This window comes from Lonchura striata, chromosome 3 (genome assembly GCF_046129695.1).
Source record: "Lonchura striata isolate bLonStr1 chromosome 3, bLonStr1.mat, whole genome shotgun sequence".
Lineage (NCBI taxonomy): Eukaryota > Metazoa > Chordata > Aves > Passeriformes > Estrildidae > Lonchura > Lonchura striata.
Genome location: NC_134605.1, coordinates 45663188 through 45690368, shown reverse-complemented (window position 1 = coordinate 45690368; position 27181 = coordinate 45663188). Strand labels below are relative to the sequence as shown.

The window sequence follows — 27181 nt, the reverse complement described above, 5'->3', positions numbered from 1 at the left end:
TCTTCTAATGCCATGCAAAATATAAGATGTGTGGGCATTTCTATTTTAAATAATTTCTAGGCCATAATGGATGTCAATGAAGAACAGAAGCAAGTAAGCACCAGTGTTTGGTTCCATTCCCTTTTAGACATGTCTGAAACCTTCAGACATTTTTGTAGTAGTTTAAGAAGCTATGCCTAAGAGAGTTAGTTTAGATTTATTGAAATTTATTATATAACTGTTCATAGAATCACACTCTCAGTATTTCCACCTTTCAATAAGACATTGCCAGGGTCTCAGCAAGAGTGTTTCCCTAGACTAGTCTGTGACAATAGTTGGAGCTGCCCTCTCTGCTACATGCACAGTCCTGCCTTCCCTTTCTGTGTTGGCAGTAGAACTTCTGCACTTGTAGTGTGTGCTGCTTTTCATAGAGGTGGTTTTAACCTAGTGCAGCAGCAGTACAGCTTGCTGTCCTCGCACAAGAAGAGGGATGAGGCCTGGAAAAGTCACACTCCATTTCATGATAGATTGACAGCGTTGAAATATAGATACCTGTGCCTGGTTTTCATTGTATTTATTTGTTGAATTTATTTGTGAAATTGCAAACTTCTTGGGCACAGAAGAACCTACACTCCTTTCCCCCATGCCTCTAAGGAAACTAGATGGAGTGTTTTCACACTTTAAGAAGAAATATGAAAATAAGATGACAGTGTGTGATTGTAGAGTTTTTTTAGGCAATTTGACTTGTGAGCATCTGGTAGGAGAACAGTAGATTGCAACTTTACAAATACCATGTATTTGTAATTTGGAAAATCTTGTTGCTCATTCTTCAGAAAGTTCTATAGGCTGAAAGTGTCAACAAATTTCAGGGGTGAAATTGTTGGTCTTGTCTTGAAACATTGTTTCAGCCATGCATTTGGAGGTGGGCTTCAGCTCAAAGTGCTAGAGTTTTACTTTACGACATATGTTACAGAGTATTTTGTGATGAGAAATATTTGCTGTGGAACTGGATTTCACTAGTATCTGTTTCAATTAACATATTTTTCTCTTTGAAAGATTTTTCTGCAGTTAATGTTTCTATATTAAACATAAACGTTTGTGTATTTTTCAATAGCTCACAGGAGTCCTAGATGATTGTTTATGTGACATAGAAAGCATCGATGACTTCAATACTTTCAAGATCTTTCCCAAAATACAGAAACTGCAAGAACGTGATTACTTCAGATATTACAAGGTACACTTAGAATGGTATTTTCTTGAATAATTTGAATAAAATGCAGAAAATATAGGAAGGATTGCACATCAAGGCAACTTGCTAGTATTAAGCTGCCTATTAGAAGCCCACAGCTCTTTAATTTGGTTGAAGCAGGTTTTCAGTCCCTAATAGTTATGTTGGTAATAAGTCTTGTTTGCTATGTTCATCCTGGAGTCAGTGACAGTAAATCATGACTGTTTTCATTCAACTGATAAATTGTACTTTTAAAGATAGTGCCTTTGGAAAAGGCACTGGAAAAGGATCATATTTTAGCAATTTTATGACAGCATGAAGTGCTTATCTTCTAAGAAACATGTGTAATTTGAAATGGAAATATTGCCATGATTTACTTTTCTAATAAGTTACTGTCTTATTTCTGATTTTAGTGTTTGTTATTCTTTTGAAAAATAGGTAAAACTGTTCCTTTTTCAAGTAGTATGTAATTTCACTTTTTATTACTTGAATAATTTTTTTTTCTCTGTTTTACTATCTGAATGCAAATGAAGATTTGAAGCCTGATACTTCTGTTTTCAGATATGCTTAACTTGAAAGTGAAGTTGCATTTTGACTGAGCTAATCAGATAGCTGCCTGCCACTGGAAAAATGAGCTCACACTCCTCTAGGGCTGCATCTTGCCTCTTTGCTACTTTTACCTCTCATTTAGATAAGTGCAACTCTTTAGCCTGGTAGATATTTAGTTTGGGTATTTCCATTTTTCATTTGATAGGGGGTTTTGTTGGTAAGGTTTTGTTGCCTTTGTTGGGGGGTTTTTTGTTGGTTTTGGGGTTTTTTTCTCCTCAGGATGTAAAAAGTCATCTAGCTGATCTGGAACTGGACAAATATTAAACTCATGCAAGATGAGGCTGTGAGTGTGGAGAAGGAGAAGAAAGCACTAGACTCTTCCCTTTCTACCCTGAGCAAGCAGTGTCATGTACCTTCAACTGCACCTTGAATCTCCTGCTACATGATATAGTTCTAAATTCACTTTTCAGGAGAAACAGGATATGTGCAACTTTAGTACTAATACATCACGTAGTAGTGGTAATGAGATTCTCCAGAGGCAACAGAAAAATACAAAACAAAGTACGTGAAGATGAGGAGCGACAGGTATATGAAACTTCATACAACAGTAACTTCATCTTGCAAATTTAGAGCTAATGTTCATTTCAACAGCAGTTCTGCAGATCATACTCTAAAGGTGTGTTGCAATCCTGCCTCATCTTTTATACTGATCTTATGGGCAATTCCAAGGGCCTGTCCACTCAAACGAACCACACTTCACTTAGTACTTCCAGTGGTGCTAGGGAAGAATTTGTGTTGAACAAGCAAACTGAGTAAGTCAGTCAGAACATTCTTCACCCTTTCCTGTTTCAATAAGCAACAGCTCTTTTGATATCCCTGTGCAGAATGATGGAAGTGCTTTTAAGCACATAAATGGATGTGGAAATTGTGAAGGTAGGTTTAGGAATGGTACTCTCCACCAAACCATGCACCACTCTCTTTCATTCCCTGTTTTCCGTTCCCTCTCCATGCTATGTTATAATGGAGATGAGAATTGGAGGCATAAAAGGTAAAACTCATGGGTTGAAATAAGAACAGGTTTCTGAAAACAGCAGTGAGATAAGACAATGAACAGTAATGGAAACAGTACTAATGACAGGGGACATAAGAAGTAATTCACACGGACAGGAAAACAATAGTAGACAATATTAGATGATTCCCTCTGCCGTGTTTTATTTTCTCAACTGGAAAGAGCCCCTTCTCCCTGGAAGAAAGCCCTTTTCCACTGTCCCTGGCAATGATGCGAGGTGGTATAGAAGAACTCAAACCTTAATACAGAATGGATGTGGTAGTTTTTATTTAAAGACTTCATGAAGTCTTTTAGAAATTGTGCTAAGTGGTTTCTAAATAAATAGTAGAACACTTCCCAATTAAAGAAATAAACATTTGTATCTCTAGTTTTATACGTCAAAACACTGAAACTGTGGAAACCTCACGATCAAGAATGTCTTAATTTGTGAAAGGACTGAATAATACTCTGAGTGATAATAATGAAATCCAATATCGCATACCCTGAAGAAGATCAGATGTTCTATGTAGACAATACAAGTGCTGTACAACCTCAGTTTATGTATGTACTGGTTTTTGGTGCTCTTCAGTCATTCTTGGACTAGTACATCTTGATTCACATGAAGTTTAGGCAGAAGTGTCCTTTTATTTACAGCATTCCTCTCTGTAAAAACAGCGCCTGTCTAGTTACTTATATCTTCCTCAGTGTGTAAGCATTTTTTATTGTGAGAGTTTACTTTGAAGAAGGTTGTAATTTAACTATGTTAACTGATCTTTTTTTGATAGAAATTGGTGGGAGGCCAAAGTTTTATATGATAGGCCTTACTGTGAAGGTGATATAGAATATAAAACTATTTTGTGCTTTGTTTGAAAAGATACGTATGAACAAGTACAAAAACAAATTTTGTATTATTTTTTTTCTAGGAATGGTGTTTGTGCATTGAATAGAGGAAATGGGGGGAGGCAACCTAAAATCTCTGCTTTTATTGTTCTGTGTTTGCAAGGTTTGAGCTGTAATGAGAAGATATTTGTCATCACTTCTAAGAAGTCATACCATCTGCTAAATGTTTTGTCGGGGGTTTTTTGACTAAGGAATATCTTTAACATTTTAAAATAATAATCTCTTTTTAGCTTGATTTTGAAATTAAAAATCATCCAAACACTTATTTGAATTAGTAAATTTCAATTTAATAGTGAGAGATTTAATTTCTGCTTTATTATATTATGTGTTTGTGTTCATTCACTGGAGGCCATTATCATTAACAGTTTTACTGCACAAAGCTTCGTCTTATGTAGTTAGAGAGACTAATTAAAAGAATTTAAAGGATTTCCTGATACTGAGAGCTTTTTTTTTCTACAGTTGCCTTATGTAAGTGTGGATTGTAAACTTCTGGTTTTGTATGTTTAGGTCAACCTGAAGAGACCATGCCCATTTTGGGCTGATGATGGCCATTGTTCTATCAAAGATTGTCATGTAGAGCCTTGTCCTGAGGTATGGATCAAATAATATATTATATAAAAAGGGCTTTTGGCTAAAAATTTGCTAATTTGCAGTGGCTAGTACTATAGTACTAGCTAGTGACTACTAGCAATACTTAATAGTGAGAACTTAAGTTTAATTAGAAGTGACAATTTTTTTTTCCATTCCAAAAGTAGAAATACAACCAAAATATTTTAAGGTCTTAGTCATTTTATGAAGAAAGCAGATAACTTCAAGAATAAGTCTCTTCTAAGCTCTTCCACTGTTTTGCGTATAACATGTTGAGAAGGTAAAGGAGCAAGTTAAGTTTTCAAAAAACAAGGTTGCTTTGACCTCTATAGGAATGATACCTAATTTGTAGATTTTAATCAAGGATAAATGTTTCTATGAGCAGTGTAAAAGCTGTGATTTATTTTTTATTTTTAGAGCAAAATACCTGTTGGAATTAAGGCTGGGAGCTCTAATAAAGTGAGTACTCCTTCATTTTCAAAGTTTTCTGATTTTTTTTTAAATCTTAAATTTATAACAGCTATGTGACTTTCTAGTACAAACCTTCAGTGTTCACATACTGATGAAATAGGTAACTGATCAATTCCTGTATGTGGCTTTACCTTTTTACCTTTATGTATAGTGGTTTTTCTGACATAGCTGGTACTGTTGTGCCATTTTGAGTCTGTCATTGCTAAAGAGCTGATGCAGACTGAATCAATGAATGACAAGGGACAGCAGTGCATGGCCACAGAATGCCTGATGCAGAGTACCTGATGCAGAACTGTTGCTTTGTTTGTGACTATAGGCCACCTTTTAAACAGCTATAGGCTAAGATGCACAGAGGCAGTAGCAGCACAGTCTTTTTTAGAAATCATAAATAATCACAACATTCCATATTAAGACAACCCAAATGATTGTGTGGAGTTCTGCTATGCCTTATTTTCAAGAGGTCATTAGTCTAAAGACAATTTAGGCCAAAGTGGCCAGTGCAAACTTAAGCAGTCAGTCTGTACTGTTGGCTTTTGCTTGCATTTCTCCAAGTCATCCTTTCTAGATCACCAAGTGAACTTAGCAAAGTCAAAAAGTCGAGAGGTTATATATGCCTAGGAAAAGAGGTCAGAGCAGAAAGACTACCCACACATCCCAAACACAGTGCCCAAGAATGAGGATTTTAGCAGTTGATGGGATAATGGTGCCCAAATGAGAGATCTTTCCATTCAGTGCCTTGACTGAGTTGTAGACCTCTTGATCAATTATCTTATCTCCATCCTCCCCAGTGCTTTCTACCTCAGTGGGCAGACTGAGTGTAGTTCACCATATCATAAAGGACTTATGAAAAGGACTGCTGGCATTGGGTTTAGATCTCATGCCAAGAAATGTTATCAGAGATAGTTGAGATGAATACTTCATTGTGAATTGATGACTTGTGTGCTGCTGTCTGGAACAGAGCAGGCAAATCTGTCCAAGCCTTTAGCTCAAGAGGAAGTCTTGTTTCTTTTATACATACGTTGTTAACTCACTCTGAAGTAAAGACTGCCTCTTCATTTAAAGATTCCTGGTAATCATCTTTCTCACTGACATGACCTAAATGTCAGTTGTTTGCCATTCCAGCACAAGTAGCAGTAGTTGTTCTGAAAAGCTGACACTATCTCTGGACAGCAGATCTTGTGTTTTATTTGAATAATCTGTTACCAGTTCTCTTTTTCATTGATGCTTTTATCTTTCAAGCTTGATTGTAGAGAAGATGACTCCTTGAATGCCATAATACCTCCTAAAGAGAGGAGACTTGATAAGACTTTAAAAATTGTTTCAGAAAGGGTTCTTTCTGAGTTTGAGCTTCTTGATTGATTAATCTTGAGAGTCATAAATAAGTTGTTAAATAGTAACCAAAGGCATGCTGTTCTTTGGAAACTTCACATGAGCATATCAAATTGGATTTAGGAAGTGAAAAAAATGGATACCTTTTGCTTTCAGCACAATAAAGACATCTGGATAGATTCTTTGGGAAGCTGTCATTTGCTGTATGTTCGCTACAGTGGTTTCCTTTGAATTGTCTTGCAAGTTGTTGAAACCAGCTACAGTACTGAAAGTTAGGCAATTCTGTACCCTTAATCTGTAGTAGAAGACACTAATATGTGCTACTTTTCTGTTAGAGAGGCAAATAATTCTGGTTGAAAATTGTCATCATAATGGACATGAATCTTGCCTATGTGATTTTCTTACTTCTTAGGGTTCAGTTAAATGATCTTTTTTAGACCCAATTAAAAACTGACAATCTCATTTAATATCCCTTTTAAGGAAATATTAAATTCATTTTAGTATGAATGTTTTGTTTCAAGGACTATGCAAGTACTGTACTATTAGCCTGTGCTAATTTCCCATTTGGGGAAGTCTTACACTTTATGGCTTATCTGTAAAGTACTGGATTAAAAAAAAGGATGTTTTTTGCCCTGAGAACACATGCATGTCCAGTTTCTCTCCTTCATTCTGAAATTGTTGGTCTTGGAAAGCTGAAAATAACCAAAGGCATTGTGGAGAGGTTTTCTGCGGCTTCTGTCTAGTTTTCCATTGCCTTTCTTTCCTAATGTAGAGGAGCTTGTAAACTTCTAACTTTATTTAGGTTTTTATGGGGGATTTTTTTGTTTGCTGAACAATGAAGAAAACGGTTCATTTGAATGTTCATCTAGCTGCAAAGACCAAGGTTACACTTGTATGCCTTCCCCATAGGAGTGCAGTTATCAGTAGTCTTTTTAATTCTTGACACCACTGCCTTTTGAAATAGTGCTGTAGAGGCACACAGTCATTTCCTTTTCTGTAGTTCTGTTGCATTTGAGTGGTGAATACATATTTTGTGGCTACACATTAAAGCTGTATTAATCTTTAAAGCGAGAGACAGGATACAGTAACTCCAGGTTACAACATTCAACTTCGTAATTTATTTCCTGCCCTTCTCTTTTCTGGTGTTTTTTTTTTTTTTTTTTTTTTTTTTTTTTTTTTGTTTTGTTTTGTTTTGTTTTTGTTTTGTTTTGTTTGTTTTTTCCAGTAACTGGCCTTAGGAGATCCTGGTTGGCAAGAATAGATATTTTGTCCTGATCTTGTCAGGGGTCACAAAGCACTGATCTGACAACTGTTGCTATTAAACGCAGGAGAATAGGAAAGGCTGGAAACATATTTTGAGACCTGAATGATCATTTTGACAGAAAGTTTCAATTTAGAATTCTAATCTTGGTAGTAACCTTTTTTCACTTCAGGGTAGGGATAGGTTTGCAGCTCTAGACATGCAGAATGTTTGCCTCAGCATCTCCTTATGTTATTTCATTAGCAGTATCTGTTTCAGTCCAGGTTAAGGCCATTTCTTGTTCCCATTTTTCTTTTTAACATCCATACAATGCTAAAGAATGAAGTCTTATGCCTGTCAAATCCAAGAAAATTGAATGAAAAATTCTTTTTAGAGTAAATATTTATGGGCAAGGCCTCTAACAAGATTTAAATTATCTGTTATTTCTAATCTCCTTTGCTTCTAAGGTCTTCTACTGTTTTTCCTCATGTTGGTTCAGGCAAATGCATTTTTTAAAAGGAAATAATTTTGCTTACTAATCTGAACAGTTTTAATTAAATTTCTTTTTTTTTTTTTTTTAGTGATACATATTGTCATGGTACTTCACCTCTGACATCTTGACCACAAAGCTGTCCACAGAAATTAATTACTCTTTCTCTTAAAATTTATAATTTATTTGTTTTATTAACTGACATAAGGTTTAGTCTGCAAAAAAGACACATTACGCCCCCAAATCCAAAAACCCCAAAAAGGAGGAGATTGAGTTTGTCTTAATACAGCACTGTTACTACCTTTAATGTTTCTAAACTTAGAAGAACTTTGAGCTTTAAGCTGACAGACTTAAATTCCCTGCTTACATAACTATATTACTATAGAATAGTGGAATATAATCTTTAATTCCTCAAATGTTTTCCTTAGACGTGTTCCGTAAGTAAGTATTTTAGTGGATTACTTTTTAAAAAATACTTCAGAATCAAAGTTCAGCTTATATATTTCCATTCTGTCTTTAATATAAGCAAAATTTGAGTTCAGCTGAAAAACTTTGTCTTCCAGACCCGTGTGCATGTGGAGCAGGCCAGTGAATTGGATTAAAGGAAACATGAGGGGGAAATGGCCAAAAGTAATAAATATACCTACTAAAATGAAATTAAACTTGGCATATTATTATACTTGCAAAAAAAAAAAAAAAAGAAAAAGTAAATAAGTATCTGAAACACTCCATGTAGGGTGTTTTATAATAAAATAACTCAATTTAAACAAAAATCAAATCAAAATTTTGATGTCTTTAGCTGAATTCCCTGTAGCAGTTAAAGTCAGAGTGAAATCAGCCTGATGAACTTAAGTGAAAAAAAAATCAAAGTAAGAAATGTTCCAGAACCATATTGTGCTTCTAGAATAAGAGCATTTTTAATACTAGGGAAGTCACTGCTAAACTTAGAAAAAGACCTTTCAAAACACCTGTTCTTGAGGATTTCAGTAATTCATTTGCATGTTAAATATGACTTTTTCTACAGTATTCAAAAGCAGCAAATAATTCCAAAGAATTGGAAGACTGTGAGCAAGCTAACAAGCTGGGAGCAGTTAACAGTACCTTAAGGTATGCTGTGATCTACATCAACAGTACAAAAATAGTAAGAAAGGAACACTTTATTTTCTCTGTCTGATATGCTGGTTTTTGTTCTTCATTCTGTCCATAACCCATTAGAAAGTAAATGGGAAATTATGCAAGAACATCTGAAGAAAAAGGTATTAAATTATAAGTAGACTGTTTTTTTTGTTTAAAGTATGCTTTGATACTACTTAAAAGAGGTATCATACATCATCAAGAGTCAGAAGAATCCTGCAAATGGAACTACCTTTTCTCTATTCTTTGTTCTCAACAACTACTGGATTAAGGGGTTTGGTCCTGCTTTGTCCCACTGCTGCACTGATGTGCCTATTTGTGATCATTCAGTGAACCAGATCAGGGAGTTGAGTTACTTTTGTTGTTGGCAAAGTTATTTTTAGCTTGGGCCAGTTCTCTGATCTTGCTTATTGCATGGCACTGTCAAGATTGGATAGGAGAAATTCTTCAGGATGGCATTGTCCCTGTGTACAGAAGTCTGTGGAACAGCATCTAGAAAACATAGCACTCTAATGGATTCCCCACTTTTGAAAAATAGAAATACACAAATTAAATTTTCACTGTTAATGGAGGGATATGGTGTCTTTGCCCACAAATTTCAGCAGTTCTACCTGGTAAAGATTTTGAAACTCTTTCTTGTGCCATGAAAAATGACCATTTCTGCCTAGTGTGTGGTGTTTTAGGGGAGGTAAGAAACTGTTCTGTTCCATTTCTGTAAGGCAAAAGAATAGAGACTGTAAATGGAGAGCTAGAGAAAATGTCTTTATGAGAGTAGGACAGATGATTAAAGTTGGAAGAGGGCAGGTACTGGATCCTGCAAGTGGAGGACGAGTTTGTGCTTTGCAGGAAAACCTCCATGTTCTCTACCTAGCAGTGCATTATCCTGTTGGTTTTAAGCTGTTTTCCTTTATAAGTTGTATTTCTTGTGGTTATCAAATCTTGTCTTTTGGTAATTACCAAAGAATTTCCTCACCTAATGCCAAGTATAATGTCTTCTATTGTGATTTGGCAGAAGGTTAGAAATGTGTCTTGTTGTAGAATTGCCTCTGTAGCGTTGAGCTGGTTCTAATTTGATTAAACAGAATAGGTAGTTTTTGTGATTTCAAGGCACTTCCCTGCACTGGGACAAGTTCCTAATCTTAGCTTTGCTTACATTTTGCTGTCAGTATTGTGGCATCAGTAGTTCTGTGCTGCACACAGTCACGGATGAAAGGTTTTGGCACTGTTTGTATTTCATAGTGTGGGAGCTTCAAACTGCTTGTCTCTCTAGTACAGTGCAGAAAATGCTAGAGTGAGTGGAATGCTATTATTATTAAAATGGTTTCAGAAAAATCATATTCAATCATACTTTAGCTTAGAAGAGGGATTTAGACATCTAGTCTCCCAGTATAAAGTAAGGCACTAACAATCGTAGCTTTCATTGAAAGTAAAGGTTATGAAAACACGGTGATTCCTCCCTCCCCACCCTCAAAGTGACAGCTGCTAAAGTAGTACTCTGAAATGTGTTAAAAATGTATTCTATGACAATATTTTACCAAGCTCTTATTGAAGGAAGAAAAGTCACTGCAGTTAGTTCAAATAATGGTGAAATTTTTGTCTCAACATCAAATTGACTTTTGAAAGTATTGCAGTTGGTGCCCGCTTGAATCTCTGCAGTTAACAAGGGGTAGCTCCACATATTCTCAAGTTTCAGATATACTGACTCAGAATCCACTTCCAAGCTATATGTAGGTTGTATTCTTTCAGAAGCTCTTATTGACATTGTTGATTTAAAAGTTTAAAATCAAATTTCTTTTTTCCCCTCAGTAACCAAAGTAAGGAGGCTTTCATTGACTGGGCAAGATACGATGATTCACAGGATCATTTTTGTGAACTTGATGGTAAAATGTTTAAGCTTTTTCAGAGTGTTTATTTTATTTACTGTCTCATAAAAAATGCAAAAGAGCATGTTTTCTCTACAAATAGCCATTTTTAAACAGTTTTAATTTTCTCCCAAGTGACAGAAATGTGACAGTTCATATCATACACACAAAGTGGAAATTTTTGCAATTTTACAAGGAGTCTTTGGTAGCCTACACAGTGCACATTCACTGTAACCTCCTTGTAGTATATTGAACAGGCGATATTTATGTAAACAAAAAAGATGGTAAATGGGAGGGTGGTAACACTTTTTCAAAAAGCTTCTTACAAAAAAATTTGCATCTAGCACAAGTATAAGATAAATGGCTTGCAGCTGATTGTTTCTTACTACTATATTGTTTTGTTGCTACTTTACTGTGCTTGGATTGAGTTTGTTCCTCTTCCTGCTTTGCTGTTTCCAAATGATTTCTGCATCCTTATTTGAAAAGACTTTCTTATTGTTAAAACATTACGATACTAGATTGTGTCTTTCCTCTCCTCCACGTATGTGAGTCTTTATTATTTAATATATATGTAACATTCAAAGGAGTGTTTTTCAGATAAGTGTGAGAATTGCCAACTTCAGGATTGACTAATGAAGTCCTTTTTAATAAATACCTTAGAAAGCTTCCTATGCTAGGAATATTAAGGTCATAATGCTGGATGTTTTCATCTACCCTTAGGCTTATGTTTGGTGTCACCTGAGAAGGTAGCAGCTGCAGTGGACCTAGCAGCTGCAGTTCTCTTTCAGCACTTCTGCTGTGCCTGATCTGAATGCTTTCTATGTGAGCTGTTTTTGTAACAGCTGATGAGCATTACTGTAGATCTGAACTGTTATGTAGAATTATCTGCTGTTGTCTCTATTACCTTCAAATTGTATACATATATCTTTTAGTAATACTGAGCTGTGAAAGATGTAGTTGAGGATCATTTCTTCTAGAAATAATACTAACTTAAGTAGTTCCTGATTCTACCTCCATCTCTCCTTATATCACGCCCTACTGAAGGAGGCTGTCCCCAGCTGTGTTCTTCCAGTGTGGTTTTTTTTTTTTTTGCACTGGCTCTGGCGTGCTTCTTTCTGCATGGTAAGCTGATTAGGCTTACCTAAATAGCGGGAAAGTAAGTTGCTATCTCCCTGCCACCTCCCACACTGTTGTGATGAACTGGCTTGTTGGGTGAGTTTGTGATCTGGAGCAGGGAGAGTGAGAGAAAATTACTACTGGGAGTCAAGGGGAGGAAGCAGAAACCCTTGCTCTCTTCCCCTCTCTTCCTGTTTGGCTTAATCATAAACTAGATAAGGAAATTGATCTAGCTGAAAAAAACTAGTAACCCAGGCCAGCTTTCCATCTTTCTGTTGCATGGTTCTGCAGTCACATAGACTCAGTTGTATGTGGATAACAAGAAGAAAAATGGACCCCAAAGTGATCAGGGAGTGTAGGAACTGCTTAGATTAGCCACACTGTCAAATAAATAAGTAAAGCTGTAATTTGACTTTCTCTCATCTGGCACTTGTGTGTCTTGTATCAGTCTCCTTTCTTTGTTTTTGCTGCTGCTGCTGAAGCAATGCTTAACTGCTCATGCAGAATCATCTCTTCTTTTTTTAGAACAGTTTCACTCTCTGTTTCTGTGGGGTTTTTTGATATCTGAGGAAGTACTATGTGGCACTTCTTGGTTTATTACTATGAATAAGTCCCCGGACTTACGGCTTATATTGTATCTGGGGTTTGTTTAAGCATGAGTTGGTCATGACCTAGAATTTCAAAGAGGGGTGAATTCCTCCTGCTTTTTACTGGTTGTAGCTTGAAATGATTTCTGTTTCTACAGTGCTTTTAAGCAGAGGGAGTCCTGCTTCACAATTTGCTTTGGATAAGTTACCTGAAATTTGTAGTGAACTTCCAAGATGAGGGTATAGCTTGTTGAAAGGCTGCTTAAGTAACATGCTTCTTGTTGTATCCAAGAGATTTATTCTGCAATATGCTGAAAGTTTTGTACAGTTAAGCAATGTGATCAGACTTTTCTGCCAGTATACAAGAGTATTTGGAGGAAAAATGGATTTAGCTAATAAATTGACAGTATATATCAGCTACAAGATTTATTACTTTGATCTTGTCTTTATTAAGAACCCACTGTATGCAGAATACCAATTTCATAAAAGCAACCCCCTCAAATACTGCCAGACAAACCCTAAATTTGGAAGCCATTTAAAACACAACACTGTTTAGGTCTTAGCCTAGGGTCAGGGAATACAGTGCATGTCAAGTGTTTATGGTAGACTTAAAGAAGCCACGTAGTTTATCATCAGACATTATGGAAATTGGAGACACAGGAGACTTGGGAATTGATTATGTGCTTTTGAGCTTTGTATTTAGTGTGTATATAGCTGCATTTCTACATACATGGCACTTAAAATCCAACTGGAAGACAGATTATGAGACCTCTTGTTTATATTTAGTTCTATGAGACTGGTTAAGTTAAATCTTTTTCAATGGATCACTTAGCATATGTAACAAAATTTTTCCTATTTAGATGAGAGATCTCCAGATGCACAGTATGTGGATTTGCTGCTGAATCCAGAACGTTACACTGGATACAAGGGGCCTTCTGCTTGGAGAGTATGGAACAGCATTTATGAAGAAAACTGCTTCAAGTAATTGGGAAGGAGAAGAAGCATATTTCTTATACCTGTACATCAGTTTAGCTAAAAACTGATCTTTGTGTTTTCTATCTTATTTTTTAGGCCTCGATCTGTCTATCGTCCTTTAAATCCATTGGCGCCTAGTAGGGGTGGGTCTTGCCTGTTTTATTTTCCAATGCACTTCTTTTAACAGAGTGACTGTTGCAGTGTAAGGGATACAGATAGTAATCTCCAGTCTGTAGGTGTGCTTTCTGCTTTTTTAATTTCCTCTGTAGAGGTAGCTGTACATTTTTAATATTTAGACTAAAGCTTGTGATACTTTATTACATACATGCCTAATCTTATCCCTGTTAATAGGCTTATTAATGTCAGGTAAGCTGATATGAAAGCTAAATTGTAAGTCCCAAACTTCTCCACAAAGTGTCACACTAGTTTTCCAATTTGAATGCACTTTTGTATTCTTGTTTATTTTTTCAAAAAGCATTTAATTTAGTCACTTCAGTTCATACTTATCCTGGTGTAATGTGGTTGTACATTTTTCATCCATAGTGTACAGTGTATTGTGAGTGTACAAATAATTGTAGTATTTGAAGGACTGGACACTTGCAAAGAATCAGTTATGTGCAAAATTGTTTTAAAAAAAGTCTATTATTCTAATAGCTTGGGATTTGTTTTCAATTTTAAGTTGAAAGCTATAACTGATGTTTCAAATGAATCAGCTTTCCTCTGTCAGTGTGTCCCATTTCCCTTAAAATTAACTATTAGCTAGTAGATTCAGTTTAAAAATCACCATTCACTAGAAAATCAAGATATCTCAATATTTATAATTACTAAAAGCTGATACAAATAAAAAGAATTTTGAGAATTGTTTAATGCAGAGATCTGTATTTCAGGAAGGAACTAATTGTTGAACAATGCAAACTAAAGACTATGACTTCTTAACTATTTTTCTGAAGCTAAAATACAACTTTCAAGAATATGTGAATCAGCTGCTACTAAGATTTAAATTTCTTAGTGACTTTCATTATTACAATGTGTCAAGTCTTCAGGAGCAAGAATGGAGTGAAGGAAAATAGCCTATTTTTTATAAATAAGGTTTCTTGCACTTTTTGAGTGTTTGTAGTAAAGTCTATGTTTCATTACTGCTTTGCTGTGGAAATTATCTTTTTAATGCTTATGCATTTCTTTTTTTTTCCTCTCTAAGGAGGAGATGATGGTAAGTCATCTTATTTTTCTTGACCTGCAAAAATGAAGTAAGCATTAGAGAGTTTTGGATTTTGGATTTATTCACTTTACTATTATCGAATTAGAGAGCAAGAAACTTATCTTTCTTTAATAAGAGAGCAGAAAAGTTATGTTTTTATACATATTATTCATTAGAAAATGTTTTTAATGGACTCGTACTTTCATTTGGAGTAAAGGGAAGGAGTGGATAAGAGCAAAATACAGTTCTCTTTTTGGTTCTTATTCTTGTAGCAGAATATGTATTGTAATAATGTTATTAGTTCTTCCAGAACTCCATTGATACTGATGTCAGATCCCTTAAAAGAAGAGGGACAATTTTTTGTGTATTTTCTTGAATGCCCTTGATTTTGGGAAGACTGGGAGAGAGTGGGGAGAAAGTATTTGATCTGCCTACAGTGCAGCAGACTTAAAGATTTTTCAGTCAACTGAAAGCTCTCGGGCAAAAGATCTGAGTCTAAAGGAAACCTTTAGGCAGATTAAGGTAAAGGCTGTCAGAATTGCAGTCTGCCAGCATGTCTTTCACCAGCAGTGCAAATAATTAAACTTGTGCTCCCATACACTGTTGAATGCCCTGACCAGTAGTTTAGGCATGCTCATTCTTGTATTTCTCCTGTTCTCCTATCCAACACATTTAAATTGACCTCCAAGTTAGCTGCTTCCATGCCTGTTTTCATTTCAATAGCTAAATTTTTTAACTTCATGTTAAATTAGATAGCAACTGATGTTGTATGCATAGTGATATAAAGATGCTGTAATGTTGAAAATTAATACTCTCCATTTAACTATGTACTTTGTATTTACAGGAGAATCTTTCTACACATGGCTAGAAGGTAAAGGCTCTTGGATGAGTGTTATAGTCACTAGAAAGAACACTGTAGCACTTTTTTCATTTCTTCAAATATTTTTCATAGTGTGGGCTTTTTCATAAATTGTGCAGAGCTTCCAAGTGTTGTTCAAATACTACTTACCTTGAGGGTCTTTAAAAATCTTCTAGTTTACTTAGGCAACATACTCCTTAAACATTTGTTTTATCTTTCATAGAGGAAATTCACTTCATTGCTAGTTTGAATTTTCTGGTTATTTTAGGCATTTAAACAGAGGCATTATTAGTAGTAATATTGGTAAGCATTATTATTTGGAAACAGCTTTAAAGAACAGTAAAGATTTTGGTGGCTCTGTTCCCAGTTTATAATCTAAGTCTGTGTGTTCACGAGGCAAAGCAATTTTCCTTTTATTCATGTTGAAATGGAAATTATTATTGCAGTAGTAGCAATGAAAATCCCATTTTGGAGGTGTGCAGAAAATTGAGTCAAATGTACTTAATTTTAAGATTAGTTCATTCTGCCTTTCCTAGGCCTTTACTTGTCTGGTGGTATTGTAGGAAAGCATATAAATTTACATGCCTTTAAAAATGTAACATCTCTAAGTGAGAACACATGTCAGCCTCACAGGTAGGCCTCACCATCAGCTCTTCCTGCTTCCATTTGTAGAGCTTGGAGTGGCAGGAAAGTTGTCCAAACATATTTTTTAAAGGAACAAACTCTTTAATTTCAAGTGTAGTCTCTAACTTTGGTTCTCATTGGAATTGTAAGTAATTTCTGCATATAAATTATATTCTGACATCTCAATGCCACTGTTTTTCCATTTATGCTGTAGAAGTCTGTATTCATCAAGTCATATTTTCCAAGGTTTTGTCCTGTGCATTTAAGTCTTCAGTGAATTTGCAGTATAGCTATGAAGAGGTATTTTTCTGTTTTCTAGTGCTGTAAGGTTTTTCTGGGCCTTTTGGTGTTTTTCTTTCACTCCTCTAATTCAGTGGTAGCTCTAATTGTAATTAAGACAGTCACAGTATATTTCTGATTTCCAGATGGTCAAAATTCAACATCAATTCAAATGTATTGATCAAACAGTACAGGCACCTTATTTTTGTGTAGCAATTTATCTGTGCCAAATGAACAGGTCCTTATTTGACTGTGTTTACTAGAACACTAAAATAGCAAGCAAGAAATGTCAAATGTCATTCTTAGTATTGCTTTATAGAAAAAATAGAAGATAAACTTTACCTATGGTGGCTCTAAGGGCTTATTAACAATACTTAAGTGCAGTAATTGTAATTCTTGAAAAATCAGCAATGCAGACTTGCATCATTAAAATGTCAGGGTATATTAGTTTAAATAAATTATTTCCAGTATTTAGTTTGGTATCTGTTTGTCATTTTTCCTGGACAGGTCTTTGCCTTGAGAAAAGAGTGTTTTATAAACTCATTTCTGGACTCCATGCAAGCATCAACTTGCATCTGTGTGCAAATTATCTTCTTGAAGGTATGTCTAGGTAAAATTGCTGAATGGAATTCTGCAATATCTGTAGTATGTATTTTGTGTTTTCTGAGAATTGTTCAGGTATGCTTAATTGATTTTATGTTCTAAATGTGTCTCTTTTACTACCCCTGTACCCCCTTTTTCTTTCTCTCTGTAGAAACGTGGGGGAAGCCCCGCTGGGGACCAAATGTGAAAGAGTTCACTCGTCGCTTTGACCCTGCTGAAACGAAAGGAGAAGGACCAAGGAGGCTGAAGAACTTGTATTTCTTGTATTTGATAGAGCTGCGTGCTTTGTCAAAGGTTGCTCCATACTTTGAGCGTGCAGTTGTCGACCTTTACACCGGCAATGGCCACGAGGATGCTGAATCTAAAGCTCTTTTACTAGATATCTTCAGGGATACCAAGTAAGGCGTGAGGGATTTTTACCAGTAGTTTGAGATTTTCAACTTCATTTGGAAGTGAGAATAGGTGACTCCTTGATAGGATAGGAAAAGGAGAGTGGAACAAAGAAATAAAATTTAAGTAATGGGAGAGATCAAGGGCAATTTGTACATTTGATAGGACAGATTAATAGTTTTGAGGTTTGAATATACCAATCTTTAAAAACAACCAAAAACCCCAAACAGCTCAACACCCTGGGTTACTTCCTGTGTGTTGCTTTTTCTGATTCTTCAGTATAAGATGCACAGGATTGATTTGGAAAAGGTGCATACAGTCTTTTAATGGTCCACTGAGTAATCCAGATTTTATCAAAGACTTAACCTCTGGTGGTTTGGCCATCCTTTCTTCCTTCTATTTATTCCATAATGTTCTTAAGTTCAGTTTCTTTGCTCTCCTTTTTGCTAGTTTTTGTGATTGGTAACAATGTTGTATGGTTTCATTGCTGTCCCTAATTGTGGTCTTGCTAGGTAATTGAGATGTAGTCAGGCAATGATGAGTGGGAAGGCAAAAATTAAGCCAATTTCAGTATTAATTTGAACAAAACTCTGAATAACAGATTTCAACTTAGTGATTGCACAATAAAACCAATTCCACTGAGTATTTTTTAAGGCCTAATCTGCAAGGACTAGGAACTCTGAAAGATATTTTACGTTGATGATATCAGCTGCTCACAAAGCTTAATTGACCATTGTAGTTTATGCCAGCATTTGTTTTGATTGCATGTTGTCTTTATTAGGTCCTTCCATATGCACTTTGATGAAAAGTCCATGTTTGCTGGAGATAAAAAAGGAGCCAAGTCACTAAAGGTAAAGCTAGTTTTCTGAATGACATCCAAAACACCTATTTTGGAGTTCGACTGTATAATTTTGGAAACCCCTTCTGCTTACCACAAACACACTGCTGAGAGTAAGGTTTTACCCCTACCTTTTGTAGAGCTCTATCTGAGGCCTTTTAATCAATGTTATGGTAAGGTGCTGTCCTGATCCAAGCAGACTGAAATCTCAGGCTTTTTGTCTTGACTCTGGCATCAGGACTGTGGTGGGGCACATGAATATTACCAGTAAATGCAGCAGCGCTTATTTTTGAGTATCTGTTTCATAATTATCTGAATAAAAAGAACCTATCCAGTCATGTTTGCTTTACAAAATTATGCCTTATATAATAGAACACAGTATATACAGTATAGTCTCATAATATGATACGTAACATTAGAAAATATAGTTCCTAGACATGGGAACCTAATGGAAATTCTATACCTACCCATCAGCTTCCAGTGTTAACATGCCACTGGTGTAAATTGCAATTTCGTAGTTGGAGTGGTGCTTGGTAATGAAGTTCTGTTTTAATATTTATTAACACTTAAAACCCTTAATTCAGTAGTGGTTTTAAATGTCATCAGCATTACCAAAAATGCTATTAGAAAAGTGGCAATGTTTTATCAGCCCAGCTAGTGTTTTTTTGGACCTTAAAAAATTGAGATTAGCTTAGTTAGTTCTTCACTGTGCTTGCTCCTGCTCTGCCTGAAGTTGGACAGGAACAGTCTACCCATAGTTTTGAACAGGAAATATCTTCTGTGAATTGTAACTTATTCGTCAAAAAGGTAATTTGTTCAAAAGGGATTTGAATAAGAAGATGGAAAAAAATGGTCAGGGACAGAGATACAGTGCTTATACCTCAGAAGATTTGGAGAAAGTTGGTAGGAAATCAGTGTACAGAATCCATGTATTTCCCTGTATATTCTGTTGTTCTGGGGGGATTTTTTTAAGAATTAAAAGGTAGAAGTGGCTTGGAAACCAGATTCTGTGTTTACATGAATCTTTGTTATGGCCTGACTACATAAAGCAATGGTTTTGTTCTGTTTGGGTTAGAGAATTGATATTCTAATGGTATTGGATTTCTAATGGTACTGTATTCATTAACATTTTGTTTTTGCAAAGCTAAGGTGTACATTAGCTTAAGCTTTTTTATTTTGTTTTTAACTGACAGGAAGAATTCAGATTGCATTTCAAGAACATCTCCCGCATAATGGACTGTGTTGGATGTGACAAATGCAGGCTGTGGGGCAAGTTGCAGGTACAGTTTATTTTGTGCAGGTCTGTGTATTCTGGCAGGGGCAGGTCCCAAGATAAGCATCTATTTCATTTTGGCAGGACATCTCTTACCTTAGCATTCAGGCTTTCTGCACATGGTTGGTGCTTGATATCCTTACCTTTATATTAAAAATAGGTATATGTTTAGTTTACCAATAAACATTTAAATCTTTTTCCAAATTGTTTATTCAACAGCTGTGTAGTTTGCTAAAAGGTATAGTTTGTGTGCTAAAAGAGTTACTTTTAAAGCAGATACTTCATGGTAAGATATTACTAACAGTCAGTATCTTACCTGTATTCAGCGATCAGATGAGCCTTGTAGAATCACTTATGGGAAATCTTCCTTTAAATATGGCACTTACTTTTTAGGGAATCCAGTGTGATATTTTACTCTAAAAATTGAAGTGTATGAAAAAGAAGTAATTCAACTTTTCACAGTTTATACAGAGGGCAGCAAATGAATGCAAAGGTGTGCAGTTAAACTGAAAGTTGAAAGCCAGTTTCATATTCTTGGCTACTACTTTTTAAAATTACTGACAACAGTATTTTGAACCTCAAAACTAATGTTAAGTCCAGACTGAGATGTTACTTTGGAGTGTCTGCTGTACTATACCACTGTATTACATTAAACTTATCATAGTGCAATTTTCAAAGAGTTTGTAGCATCAAAAATTTGGTGGTCTCTGCTGAATTTCTGGAGTTCTTCATATCCTGTCCTAGTTAATGCTTCTGATCTATTGTTGTTGTTCCTCCTCACTAAGAACTAAAGAAGGCCAGATTTCCTGACCTATAAAGTTCTCTTGCAACCAGTTTTAACCACTTTTTGTCAAAATCAAGTGGTTGCTTATGTAGCCCAATTAAAATTAAGAAAAGCTACTTCTGTTCTATTTCTGCATAGAAAATTGAACCTGCATTGTTTGCCACTAGAATTGAAGGTGGGGAAAGTGCAGTTGTTGTGATACCTCATAAAAAAAAACTTAGTTTGACTTCAGAAGGGAAGGGGAAAGAAAAGGGGAGATGTGCTCCTGTGGGAGTTGGAGCTTCTATAAGCTGAGGGGCAGGAGGGAGCTGGAAGTGTTGTAATGGACATATTTTCATATGTATAACCAAGGAGAAAAGAGATGGGGAAAGAAGAGATTAAAAAGATAAGGATGAAGAGCAAATATACTTGAGGGAAAAAATGCTCCTAAATAAGTGAACCTGGCACACAATTGCTGTCATGTATTTGCATTAGTGCCCTGGTTTTTGTACAGTTATTTGGGTGGTTGAGGGTCAGTATATAAGAATTGGTACTAAAATTTGCCGAGATTAGTGTGTTTTTATTTTATTTTAATGAGTATTTGAAGGAATGATTTTACTGATATTAAAACTTCGGACTTTTCTTATAGACTCAAGGCTTAGGAACTGCTCTGAAGATTTTGTTTTCTGAGAAGGAAATACAGAGCCTTCCTGAGAATAGCCCATCAAAAGGTTTTCAGCTCACACGGCAAGAAATAGTTGCCCTTGTAAATGCCTTTGGAAGGTAAAATGTTATAATTTTAATAGTAGAAAAGAATAAAACTTCAGTGTCAATATGTGGAAAGACAGTATTGTGCATGAAGCTGTAGGTTTTGAAAGTCTGAGTTACTACCAGTGATATGGATAAACTTAATGCCTTCAAACTGAGCATGTGGATTATTAGCCTTAGTCTTCATTCTGTGTTTGGATCTAATTCATCCCTTCTGTCTCAAGACTCATAAACCTACCTTCTGCAAGATGAAATTTAAGTGTCTTACATTTTAAAAAAATTAATCAAATTTATCTCCTTCAAATGATGAAACATTTTAACTCCTTTAAAAGAAGTGTACATAGAGCATACTTTGTTCATTACGTTAGTTCTTCATATCTTGAATATAACAATCTGTTCCTGTTTAAACAATCTATTTAAACAATCTGATAAAATAATGTCATAAACTTTATTACCTGTGGTTAGGAATTTTTAGATGTTTAATGAAGCTGGGACAATTAAACATGTGTGTGTATACATATACACTATATATATATATATATATATATATATAAAAACTTTAATCCCTGTCATATATTATGTTAATGTAAAATGGAGAATCAATAGACCTTTTGAGAGAAAGTGTATCTTAAGTGTGCTAATCTTTGGAACAGAATTGTGTTTGAGGAAAAATCTAAAGTAAAATGAATGTGATCATTTGTACTTCTCTTTTGCTGATTTGGTATGATGGTTTTTGTTTTACAGGCTTTCCACAAGTATAAAAGAGTTGCAGAATTTTAAAGTTTTATTACAACAAACTAGGTAATGAAGGTCTTTGCACAACCTGTTAGTGAAGATCATTTACATGACTGCGTTGAGCAGAAGGAACTGATCCTTACAGGACTCACATGAACTGATAAAAAGTAAAATCAAATCCCAACTTGAATATTTATGTTTAAACTAGGAATGGTTATTAATTAGAAAATATATTTATGAATGAAATATATAGTTTTTAAATGTGTAAATTATGCTGATCTGTTTATTTTTTAAGTTTTTTGTTCACAGTTCTGTTGAAACTTCATAAATTTTCTTATTTCCTTTTCTTTCTGAGACAGCTGTTTTATATGAAAATATATGTACCTCCACCCTGACTTGCCCCATCTGGAAAGGGGGGGATCACTTCTTGTGTTTCCCCATTTACTGAACTTCAGTGCATTCTGAGGATTTGGTGTGTTAGTTCTGACTGTCAGAGGTGGGTGGGGGGGAAACCTCCAAACAAACAAAAGATAACAACAAAAAACTAACCACAAAAAAGAAATAAGGCTCTTCCTGAGTTTAGCTTCTTACTGTAATAATGAAACTTACTTAAAAATAGCAAATTTAATGAGCAGAAAATTTTTTCATGCTGGCCTTCCTTTGCATCATGAAGATATCAATTTTTTTGCCCTTGTCTTGTGCTTTTCAGCACTTTTTTTTAATTACTACCTTGTCTCTGATGCAGCAGAGTTGAAAGTGGCTTTTCTGTAGCCCCTTGCTGCAGCTCCTTATCTGCATTTACTTGGAAGTAGGGGTCAGGACAGGGGGGAGATGGTTAGTGGAGTGCTGCTAGCTGAAAAACCGCAGTCAATCAAATTTCTGTTTACTCCATATTATTTTTCTGGATTGTAATCACAAGTTCAAAAGTTGTCTTTTTAGTGTCTTAAATGTTAAAATAGCACACTTGGTCTTTGAGCCATGGAAATAAATTTGCTCTTTATGAGTTATGTTGGAGTGCTATGTTAAAAGGTCAGTGTAAAAATAACTTGCTTTTTTAGCCACTTTTGAAAAAGATGCTTTTTAAAATTCATAATCATACTGACATTTAATGCCACATACTCTATCTATGCAAACCCATACTGTATCTTCTTTAAAAGGATATTCAGCATAAAAAAACGGGTATATTAATAACATTTATTTCATAAAATAAAAAATTGCTCATATATCATTGTCCACAAAGTCAGTGATAACTTACCAGTGTTAAAACAGAATTCAGAAACAGCATCACCATTAGTAGCAGCCAAATATTGGTTTAAATTTTAAATGAAGTAATAATTTCTTTTATACCAGCATGTTTAAAAATGAAGTTAGGTGTTATGAATGTAGGAAGTGCTGGTGCAGTGTAGGTACATCTCTTGTTTTTAAAAACAAGTCTTCACAAAATTAAGTGCTCTTAAACATTTTTCACCCTATTAGATACTGAGTGATCTATTATATAATTGATTGTAACTGTATTGGCTTCCATAATGTGTTCCTTTATAGCTGAAATTTTCTGAAGGCTTTGTTTCCAGACTAGCTTCAAATTTCTACCTGACTGGAAATGAAATAGACTATTCTGCTGACACTTGGCTTTTATAAAAATGCTGTTGCTTAAGAAAGTTAACCCCTTTGTGTCAAACTGTGATGTGCTAAATGAAATTTAAAAAAATAGAAAGGGAAATAAAAACCCAAACAAAATCCAAACCACCCTTAATTTGGTGATAGTTGCACAAATTGGCAGTGAACTGGTATCCCAGTGGAAGTTTCTGTTTAACCTTAAAGGTAATTGGACATGGTGTTAGGGGAAGCTGATGCCAGTTTGGGGATGTTATGTTTTTTCCTAGTAGCCTCTCTGGCCTGTGGGCACCTGTGACTGAGCAAGGCTTTTGTTTTCTAGTTAAGCAGAAGAGCAGGAGGTTTCTAGATGGATTCATCTGGCCTCTTCCAAGCTCTGTATTTGCACCCTCAGAGTTTATTTTTCTCTATTAAATTGAAGTGGGAATCTAGGTAAGTAGCTCAGATGTGAACAGCTGTGTTTAGTAGATGTGTTATACCCTGAGTATCCAAATCTTCTGAGTAATTGTATATATTGAAAGAGTGTAATTTTTAATTGGCTGTTAATTCTTTGCCTTTTGGATTGGATAGACCTGCAAGGGCTAGAACTGTAGGCTCACTTGTGTGAGGAGTGCCGTATAACTGGGATTTATCTGTGTTATATTATAGTGCCTAAAGCTTTAGGCAGAGTTTTCTAGTTAAAATAAAAAACAAAACTGTATGACTGTGCTGCCCCAGGAAGGACCTAAGTCTCAGAAATGTTTCTTCCTTTTTCCCCCTTGCTGTGTGGGGAAAGTGAATTGCTTCCAGCCTCCTCCTGGGGATGCAACTTGCTATTTTTTTTCTTTCTCCACCTGTGCCTGGCTAAAATCAACAGACACTGAAGCAGAATCATGCACTTGCTCATGGGACAGGTGAGAGATTCAGGCGTGCAGATCCTGGCACCTGGTCCTTGCAGCCCTCATTGGTGCAAGGTAAATACTGTTGGGTAAGGACATAAAGAGATGTGAAGGTTTTCTTCTTTTCCTTTGTGTCATGGCAACACAGGAATGCAACTGAACAGCAAATTGTATGTGTAAGTTCTGTTGCACCTGAAGGTACATATCTCTTGATGATCAAATATGGAAGGCATTTCACTTCACTGTTGTTATAGAGATAGGACATAAGATTTTTCCTGTAACAGATCTAGTTGAAACAATTTTCCTGTCACCATCTTTTTTACTGTATTTGATGTACATTCTGTGACTTCGCTGCCTATGAAGTTTTGCTGTGTGAGTTGGATGACTTAGTTCTTTATATGTTAAATTAAATTTTAAAAATTTACAGCTCTTTTTTTATACTAAAGAATAAGGTTAGTTACACCGTCCATGACCTGTAAACTGTTTTAAATTCCAGCTCCCTGTTGGAGATCAGCTTGTCAACACTGTCTGCCATTCATTTCAAAGTAGCAGTACATTTTCTTGTACAAATGACACAATGATTGTAATCCCAAAGGTAGTGAGAAGACAAAGACAAAAATATTTACTTATTCCCAAGTCATGAAGACTTGTGTAAAATGGTGAAAAAAGACTTGCATAGGTAAAAGTAAAAAAAAAAAACAACTGCATAGGTAAAAAGTAGGGCACTGTTACTGAATAACTTGTTCTTCAGTGCCTTAGGAGGTAGGTCAGAATATAAATTTAAAACAATGAAATATAGACTTGTGTAAGCTGGAATAATAAATGTTTTCCTAGTTTTCAGCTGATGATCTGTGCTGTCATTGTATGTGCATGAAATACACTGTGCCACATTTTCTTGAGTTGTGTTTGATGGTTGGGTTGCCTTTATCTGACCTTGCTTTGTGCTTTTCTGGGAAATGACTTGTAATATTTTGTAAATAATCTTGATGCTCATGTTTATAAAGTAGCAATCAGCAATTCATCACTTCACAATTTCTCCATATAGCTATCCTATTAAAATGTAATATTTATTAAAATCAGAATCAATGTTGGAACTGCTTATTGAGATCTAAACACTTCTGAATCTTTGCTATGTTTGAATCTACAAAATGCAAATTAAAGTATTTTCTGCTACACCTTTTTGTGGATGTGATTTTTGGTGTTTCATATGAAAATATATTTTTTGATTTTTATTTACCTTTCAATGACACTTGATAGCTATTACATAAATTGCTTTTGTGATAATCATGTAAGATTAAAATGATGATATTTTCACTCTCACTTAAATGTCATTCAAAAAATGAAGGTAACCTGTATATTTCTTGCTGCTTACATTGCACTGTAGTGTGTCTGCACATCAGGAATCCATTGTAGAATTACAGTATGTTTCTGTATGAATATCACCAAATTTAGCCCCTGCTTAAATCCAATTGTTTTAAGATACAAAAAGGCTTATTTAGAAATGAAGTCTGTTCTGTCCCTTTCTCAGAATAGCTTATAAAATCAATTTTGTAAATATTTTTTTGGTTTGTTCATCCAATGGAGGTCTTTATGTTGAAATTATTTCTCTGGAAGGGTCTCTTTTTCCTTCCATGTATGCATTTTTAACAAATTATCTTACCGAAAATCTGATATTTCATCCCCAGCATAGGTAAGTGCCTGTTAGGTGATGATAAATAGAAGATTTTACCTCTCACATTGTTAAAATCTCCTTTGTTTTAGAGTATTTGGTTCATTACCATGGTTGGTTACAGTCACTTGACTGTGCGCATACTGGGTATAGGGCTGAAGTTTGTTGTAAGTGCAGAATGCTCTTTAAGTTTTTGCTGTTCAGCTGTAACTGCTGTGAACATAAAATTCCTGCAGACTTCTCTTGCACTGGGTCTTCAGGCAGTTTTGTACAAACATGTACATTTGTAGATGTAGAATTTGTACAAACATGCATTTGTAGATTGTAGAACTCCAAAGCGTTTAATAAAATTTCATTTCTCCCAACATTATATTGTTATTTCTTTTAATCTGGCTGATAGTTTAATTGGCTTTTTTTTTTTTTTCTTCAATGAATACATGTGAAGAAGGCAATTTAAGCATTGGGAGGACAAATAGTTAACTTCTGCTGGAGGTAAGGTTCATGCTTTGGCTTTACTATAAAGACCCCAAAACCCAAAGATACTGTGGAAGACTTGATGTGGGAGTATGGCACTGCTTTGCCTTTGGCTTTCAAGCAGATCTAATCAGATCTACTCCCCATCCCTTCTTTTTTTATCCTGTATATTCTCTGTGAAATGTACACAAGAATTTTCAACTACTTGTACTTCCTGAAGTCTAGCATGAAGAAAACATGAGGCCCATCCACCATTTGGGTATGCTGTAGTACACCTCAAAATGGAGTACTTCTATAGAAGTAAAGATTACTGGAAGTAGTGTGCTTTCCTCCTGAGGATATGTGGATTGAGTTACAGTATTTGTTCCACGTTGGTAAGGAGAAAGATGCTGGGGATGCAGAGTTCTTTACTGCTGAGAACTGGGCGTAATAAGAAGACCTGAAGTAGAGTCAGGGTTCCTGTTTGCCTTAGATTAGTAATAATTACTTTTAGGTTTACTCTCTGCGACGTCACATCCTGGAATAGTATTTATCCACCATTTCTCCCCAGAGCTCACTACATTTATCCCTGAAGATACAAGGCTGAAGCACAACTTTTCTGGCTTGTTTTGCAGAAAGGCACTTTTGAGATTCAGGTTCTATAAACAAGTCTGTACTGTTATATGTATCCCTCTCCCTGGTGAGGTATTTGACTTAGTCTTCAATATAATATATGTAGAT

General features: G+C 35.3%; 1 protein-coding gene across 1 annotated transcript in view; it reads left to right on the top strand.

Annotated features, from left to right (window-relative positions):
• Nucleotides 1-26352, top strand: part of ERO1B (endoplasmic reticulum oxidoreductase 1 beta) — a 29802-nt gene extending 3450 nt beyond the window's left edge. Inside the window, exons 2-16 of the mRNA XM_021527088.2 lie at nucleotides 1094-1213; nucleotides 4212-4295; nucleotides 4710-4751; nucleotides 8847-8929; nucleotides 10763-10836; nucleotides 13382-13502; nucleotides 13593-13639; nucleotides 14695-14706; nucleotides 15539-15565; nucleotides 16964-17056; nucleotides 17211-17457; nucleotides 18231-18300; nucleotides 19481-19567; nucleotides 20973-21106; nucleotides 21836-26352. Coding sequence (XP_021382763.1) covers nucleotides 1094-1213; nucleotides 4212-4295; nucleotides 4710-4751; nucleotides 8847-8929; nucleotides 10763-10836; nucleotides 13382-13502; nucleotides 13593-13639; nucleotides 14695-14706; nucleotides 15539-15565; nucleotides 16964-17056; nucleotides 17211-17457; nucleotides 18231-18300; nucleotides 19481-19567; nucleotides 20973-21106; nucleotides 21836-21896 — 1302 coding nt within the window. The 3' untranslated portion in view covers nucleotides 21897-26352. The remainder of the gene's footprint in view (nucleotides 1-1093; nucleotides 1214-4211; nucleotides 4296-4709; nucleotides 4752-8846; nucleotides 8930-10762; nucleotides 10837-13381; nucleotides 13503-13592; nucleotides 13640-14694; nucleotides 14707-15538; nucleotides 15566-16963; nucleotides 17057-17210; nucleotides 17458-18230; nucleotides 18301-19480; nucleotides 19568-20972; nucleotides 21107-21835) is intronic.
• Nucleotides 26353-27181: the final 829 nt, after the last annotated feature.